This window comes from Hippocampus guttulatus, chromosome 9 (genome assembly GCF_054856545.1).
Source record: "Hippocampus guttulatus isolate MCC_2025c chromosome 9, RoL_Hgut_1.0, whole genome shotgun sequence".
Classification (NCBI taxonomy): domain Eukaryota; kingdom Metazoa; phylum Chordata; class Actinopteri; order Syngnathiformes; family Syngnathidae; genus Hippocampus; species Hippocampus guttulatus.
The window spans coordinates 6657973-6664824 of record NC_141269.1 but is presented as its reverse complement, the minus strand read 5'-3'; the positions used below and the strand labels follow the sequence as shown (position 1 = coordinate 6664824).

General features: G+C 43.6%; 1 protein-coding gene across 1 annotated transcript; it reads right to left on the bottom strand.

The window, feature by feature from the left end:
* Window positions 1-678: 678 nt before the first annotated feature.
* helt (helt bHLH transcription factor) lies at window positions 679-3308 on the bottom strand. The gene is made up of 4 exons (XM_086120378.1): window positions 3092-3308; window positions 2545-2649; window positions 2342-2438; window positions 679-1377 (listed from the first exon to the last, which is right to left on the bottom strand). Exons 1-4 carry the CDS (start codon window positions 3104-3106, stop codon window positions 863-865), a joined length of 732 nt encoding a protein of 243 aa, XP_085976504.1. The 5' UTR covers window positions 3107-3308; the 3' UTR covers window positions 679-862.
* Window positions 3309-6852: the final 3544 nt, after the last annotated feature.

Below are 6852 nucleotides of genomic sequence, written 5' to 3'. Positions count from 1 at the left end.
TTATGTGGCATACTTCCCTATAGGGCGCTCTTGAAAGATGTGCAACAAGAGGGACTTAAATTCAGCACTTCCTATATGCATCCTATAGATGCGCATTTAAAAGGGAGTGCTTGCTTATTTGAATTAGAAAAGAACATTTTAACTTATTTATGGTTTTATTTTAATCTTTTTTTTAAGTATAGCATTTGTTACAGATAGATGTTAAAAATCTGTAAATTTTCTGAGTCGATCCTGTAGTATCATGAGTAGTTGTTAATATTCCTGCTGCGCAGTGGCGGTTCTGGGGGGGGGGGGGGGGGCCAACGGGGGCCAGTGCCCCTGTAGCACCGATTCTGGCTTCAGTGTATTTGCAATTTTTGTCCCCGGTAGGCTGGTACCATATCATCCCCTGGCTTGAATATTCTCAACAGACGTATTGTTACGCTTGCAGACATTTTAGCGCTTCTAATACTGGTTTTTTTTCTCATCACTGTAATGTTATGACTACAATTTCAAAGTCTGAAGAAATAAAAAGTCAAATAAGATTTCGAAACTGTCTTTTTAGCCCTGGGTTGAATGTGCCCCCCCATCAAAACCCCTGGCCCCAGCCCGGCCCCCTCAGTGAAATTGATCCAGAACCGCCCCTGCTGCTGCGGCTATCTAATAATCATAATGTGTATAAAAATGCCAAAGTAACAATAACTTTTCCTCCAAAAATTTATTCACATCATGTACATTTTACAAGTCCCATCTCCATCCTCCGCATTGATATAAATAAAACTACAAGGCAACAGGTTTGTGAGTGTGTGTGTGCGTGTGTCTGTGTGTGTGTGTGTGTGTGTGTGTGTGTGTGTGCGCGCGTGTGTGTGCGTGTGTGTGTGTCTTACATGGCGTGCTGCGCACTGTGCAAAGTGAACGTGTTGTGATGCGCGTGGCCGAGCAAATTGAAGTAGTGATGATGTTCGAGTCCCTGCACCGGCGACAAGTAACCGCCGTGCTGCTGCGCATGCGCCGCACTCAACGCTACTGCGGGCGGGTACGAGATGGCCGGCCCGCGGGACGAGCCGTGCCATGACAAGTGTCCCGGCGGACTCTGCTGCTGTTGGTGCTGGTGATGGTGATGCTGGTACAGCGTGGCCTCCGTGGGGCTGTGCAGAGTCTGGTGCTCCGGGGACGAGTGCAGCTGGTGACCCAGGTAGTCTGATGTCTCGGGGCCGGCGGAACCGAACACGGGATCGGTGACCGCGCGCGATTTGGACTGCAGGAAGGCGAGGATGCGCGCGTACTTGATGTCTTTGGTCTCGGCTCGGTCCTCCGTGGTCAGATAGTGGACCAGGTTCTTCATGCACTCGTGGTAGCCGTAGTGGAAGTAGTTGGCGAACTCGGTGAGCAACTCGCCTGCAGCGACGCACACGCAACAACTTTATGAATGAAACGAGCACGGCTGATGTTCTGATGAATGAATGTGGAACCTCAGTGACACTTTTTAAAATGTCACTTTGTTGCCATTTCCTGATTATTTTTGTTTGTTTTTTTTGTGGCCGTGGAATCGTTGAATCCAAATTTTCAAACACCCTTATCATATCTCCTCTCATTCTATCGTTCCACTTTGTAATATGACAACTTTTTCACGTTTGATCCACTGAAAAAAAGGATGTTTAATGTAGTCATCAAGTGTTTGCACGAAATAAGAATCATCTGGTAGATGTATAGCCTACTAAAATAAAAACTGGACCCAGGTGCTTTTATTTCGCGCAACCACCTGATGAAACAAAACTGACTGGATTTAACACGCAATTTTTTTCAGTGTGGGTAAAAGTGTCTTGTACCTCTCCAGACGTCACAAAACACAAAACAGGAGGACAGCGATCTTTCATTTATTGTCATTATATTGTCTTGTCTGCATCTTTTGTGCAGTATTTGTTTGTTTTTTTGGGGGGCGGTGTACTTTGACGTGTAAAAGTAGCTTTGTAATTTTGTGTCCACTCAAAAGCTCATTTCAGAATCAGAGTCCTTTTTTTTTGTATCTTGTCTTTAGGTTTTCATTTTTTGACAGCAGCATTCACACCCGGTCACTTCATTAGGTACACGTGCAGATGTTCCAATCCCAAAAAAAAAATGTACACCCGACGTTAAAAAAGATGACTTTGAGTTATTCAACATAACATTGGTTCCTGTTGGAGTTGTCATTTACTCTCGGGATGCACTGCAAAAGCAATCTGGGTAAAACCACTTTTGGGCGTGGGGAGGGGGGTGAATAGAGACACTAAAAATAAGTCACGACAACGAACGTGGATATTATTGCTCGCTCACTATTTGTCGTTTTGAATCTCAAGCGCCCCCATCGAGTTTCCCCACTCACCTTTTTCTCTCCCTCTCGGGAAATCGGCAGAGTGGAGAGCCCTCAAATATTGCACTGTCATTTCCAATATTTCAGCCTTCTCCAGCTTCCCAGAGTTCTTTATGGGGGAAGAAAATGACATGATAACGTGCATATATTGCAACCAAAATCTCATTTGACGTCACCATGCGATAGAAAAAAAAAAAAGAAGAAGAGATCAATACCTGTTTGGCCAGCGCCATCGGTACAGTTTTCCCCAGCTCGTTGAGGCAGCGATTGATACGATCTCGTCTTCGTTTCTCAATGACTTTGTGGGAAATGGGCGTTCTCTGCAAACACGGACAGAAGTCAAGAAACACGTTTTTTTTTTTAATTATTATTATTATTTTGTGTGTGTGAAAACTGTTCTTATTTATTCCAAACAGAGAACAGCATCCACTTGCTGGAGTGGAACGAAAACGCAGTGGTGCGCGCCAGGCTGCTTTACGCACAGCTTCTGGCCAGCCTTGCTGCCTGAATGACGTCATTAAAACGTAGGGAGACTCCAGTGGCAAATGCAGTTCAAGTACATTTAGCACATTTTAAGGGACTGTAGCTGAATAAGGTGATGTAATGTGTGCGTGAGCGTGTTGGCCGACCGACGCGAAGGAGTTGCCCACACGAAAAACTTCATTCCAGCACCATAAAAATAAGCGGTGATAAATATTCAAGTCGTGCAATATATTATAGCCTAACATTTTAAAAGTAGAAGAGTGACGTGTGCGTGCTTACCTTTCGTTCCTTCATTTTAGATGCCGTAGAAAGAAAATCTCGTTTAAAAAAAAATAATCATAAAAAGGTCTCCCAAGGTGTTGCAACTTGCAGCAGACACGCGATGCCGTGGAAAGGAGAACGAAATGTAAGCACTGGAAAACAAGGCGACCCCTTTTAAAGGGGCTCATCCAGTGGGGGATTCACTAAAATGTAAATTATTCCTGGCAGGGATTAGATGGGGACCATGCGTGCACACTGGGTTTAATGTGCGTTTAGGATCGGTTGGAGAAACTTTTAGGGGGGGCGGTGGTGGTGGTGGGGCGTGGGGGGGGTGCGGGTGTCAGGGGGGCTAACCTGGCTTTGTTAACCCACGTGGCTGCTTGAAAGCCACGTGATTCGTCGTGGGATCCTATTTGCATTGTCGAGGGTGAGGCGGGAAAGCCTTGGAACGAAAGAGGCGCATGCATGAGCGCACGGCCAAAAAAAAAAAACAACCAAACAAGAATAAGAAAGAAAAACAAAAAAGAGAAGAGGGCGTCTGTTTTTTTTCCTCACACGCACACAAACAAACACACACACTCCCAATGTCATGTACGGCCTGTCCACTGCCGTTCGACTAATGAAGTCAGCTTTAAATAGGCTGTTCCGCCAAGTTTACCAGAGATCTTTTTTGGACACCCCCTTAGTGTCACACGATTTATTCTTGCATTTTGTTGTGTGTGTGTGTGTGCGTGTTTTTTGGGGGGGCGTTCTTGGTTTCATTTTTATGCTTGATCTTTTCTTTGGGCGCAGGCGAGGGCAGGTGCATGCCTGCGTGCCTTGCGGGGGCCTGCTGGCACGCGAGCGTTGGTCCGCGTCAAGGCGCACGCGAGGAGCCGCCACTGGAGACCCCTTTTTGGAGGGGGGCTCAATTTGTATCCTATTATCCTATAAGAAAATGTCCATTCAGTGCCTTGAATAGTTTCATTGGCCTAAATTTTAATAATGCTCTGCGAAGAAAGGGAGAAATAAAGAAGAATGCAGCTGGTGGGAGCGCGCATTATCCGCCGTCACCTGCGAGATGGATAGCCTGGAGACCCCTATTCATTTGCCTAATTTCGGTCAACTTAACAAACTTTGGGAGAAATTATACTGCCATTGTTGCGAGGGGTGAGGCCTTCTGATCGAATTAACAGCGTGTTTTGATCCGGTAAATGTCATTAGAAAGCGAGAAACAATCGCGTTTCAAGGCGCCCGGGGAATGCGCCAACGCGGGGACGCCAAGGCGCAAAGTGCACAAAGGCGGCTGCTGAAGGCCCTCAAAGTTTTTCCCCTCTCCAAACAAAGGGCATTATTTTATACTTGAATACATTTCGTACAACAATTGGCTGTTTGCTTCAAACATATCTGCAGCGGCAAGGTTAACAACAGGTTTATTGTGTGCGTGCACCCGGACGGCTCTCATGCGTCAAAACAAGACGGCTCGCATGCAGTCTCGCCTTTTCACGGAGCTTTTCATGCACCCCCCCCCACCCCCACCCCTCAAAAAAAACAAAAAAACCCGCTAGTCTATATTTGATCCCGCGAGCGATGTCAAAGAATTAAAATGAAAAAAGATTGAAAAAGAGCATGGGGAGATCGTGAAAGAAAAGCCTCAGCAGACGTCTGGAGAGTTTTGGAGAGAGATTCTTTTTCGGGAGCACCATGGAGAGAAAGGCGCGAGCGAGCGCGAAGAGGGCATAAAATCCAATTACTTAACTGTGCACTTGTTTAAAAACACTTCCCCCCCCCCCTTTTCTTTCAATGTGTTTGTACTTTCCAATGTGCACTTGTTGCATTCATGTGTGTGTGTGTGTGTGCCGCACAACTGGAAGCATCTGCTCGTCCGCTTTGGTGGAAAAACGCCAAAGCTGCATGCAGCCGAATAACGCGCCGCCAGTTTCGTGTGGAGTTCTCACTGCAAAGTCTTTGATTACCATGAACTTCGTGAATTTTGATCTACATATCGCACGCTTTTGCAAATGTTGTCCTTTCCCCAAAATATATTTTATAAGGACGAGCTGTAAAACCATTTGGACCTGGCTTGCTGCCATACATTTACAAATGAAGTTAGTCAATGTATAGAAGGTTATATTCATCCCCTCACCTTTTGAATTTATTAATAATAGCAAATGAATACTGAATTAAGTGATTAGCATTCGTAGTGGCAAATGCATGTTTCCTACATGATAGCTTGACCGACATTTTAAACGGAGATTTTCTCATCTTGAAATGCAGTTGGCCTAATTTCTCATAAAACTATTCCTCAAACTGTAAAGTTGGCATCCAAGCGCCAAAAGCAAAACAACAACAACAACAAAATTGTACTCATCCAGTAATATTGCAAGAAATCAACCATGTCACCTTTTCATTATGTAGAAAATATGTGACAGATGAAATATAACGTTTGTGTATATATATACACACTAAAAATGCTGGGTTATGCTCCCAAACCACTTGCAGTTGTCGCTGTGGATTTTGAGCAGATGACACTCTTAACAACAGCTGGGTCAAAAATCATCGAACCAACTTTTTGGATTGTTCATTTACTTTATTGTGTTTTATTGGTTATTAATTCGACGCACCTTTTGGGCTAAATAAATAACCCCAAATATTGGGTTGCTCCCTTTTTGACCCACTTTGGGTTATTTCTGACCCAACTGTTTTCAAGTGTACACTCTAAAAACTACTTTGTCAAAAATAACACAACCTTGGTACAAAATAAAATAATTGGACTGACCTGCTTTGTGGGCTTATTTGACCCAACGTTCTGGGTTGTTTTGATAGAAAAACAAAAACCCCAATGTTGAGTGAAATTGACCCAAGAACCGGGTCGGGTCCATTTTTTTTTTTAAACCAAGCAGTTTCAAAGGTACAGGTTACTTTTACCCAAGCTTTGGGTTCATTTTATTGACCCAGTAGACTGGGTTGAAGACTACATCTATCAAAGTTGGCGTTTGGGTTTGGCAATGTACAGTTTCAGCTGTTTGAATAATGGACCAAAATAGACTTCAATATTAAATGTGCATGTCATGCATGGAGGTCCAGGGAAACAAACCTAGTATAAATGACCTTTTATTGTCATTGATATTTCACATAAATGCTTGTTACACCCTTTGCACTGTATGGGCATGTACCAATATGCGCTTTCTAACACAGTAAGCACACGCTTTTATTGCTTGTTTATATTAAAGCCTCTTGTCTGCATAAGACAGTCCTTCTTGAATAGTGAGGCGATGCTGGGGGGCCGCGTATGACGCTGGGGAACATGCTAACCACCCACCCAACCCCATCCTAGGTCATTGTAATTGAATTGTTTTTCCAGTAAGCGGCAGTGGTGCTCCCATTGTCACAGTGTGCGCTCGGAGCATTGGCTCGAAGCGGAAGCTGAAAGTTGTATCGGGGTTCCAACCCTTGGAAAAGCTGTGCGATGCAAAACATTTTCATCGGAGCCATTAATGCTGATTTCCTCATTTTTAATTACAATAATATTATTTTACAAACCTGTTTACATTGTTGACTTTGTTTTTGTTTTGTGGTTTGAAGTAGTTTGAATAGTGTGTTCCTGACTTCATGTGATTGATTAATTTGAATTTATTATTTATTTAATTAAATTGGTTTTTACAGTATCAGTAGAGTTTAAATCAGGATTTCATGTTTGTTTGAATTTCAGGCAACTTGGTGCATTTTAAATATTTTGTGGCAGACTAAAAATAATGTTAATTATTCTTTGTTTGCTTTCCGTTTTTTTCTTCTTCAAC

What these genes read in the sequence shown, in the direction of transcription:
- helt (XM_086120378.1), bottom strand. An exon ending in CGATGGCGCTGGCCAAACAG is followed by an intron (nt 2,439 to 2,544) that starts GTATTGATCTCT and finishes TCCCCCATAAAG; the next exon opens with AACTCTGGGAAGCTGGAGAA. An exon ending in CCCGAGAGGGAGAGAAAAAG is followed by an intron (nt 1,378 to 2,341) that starts GTGAGTGGGGAA and finishes GCGTCGCTGCAG; the next exon opens with GCGAGTTGCTCACCGAGTTC.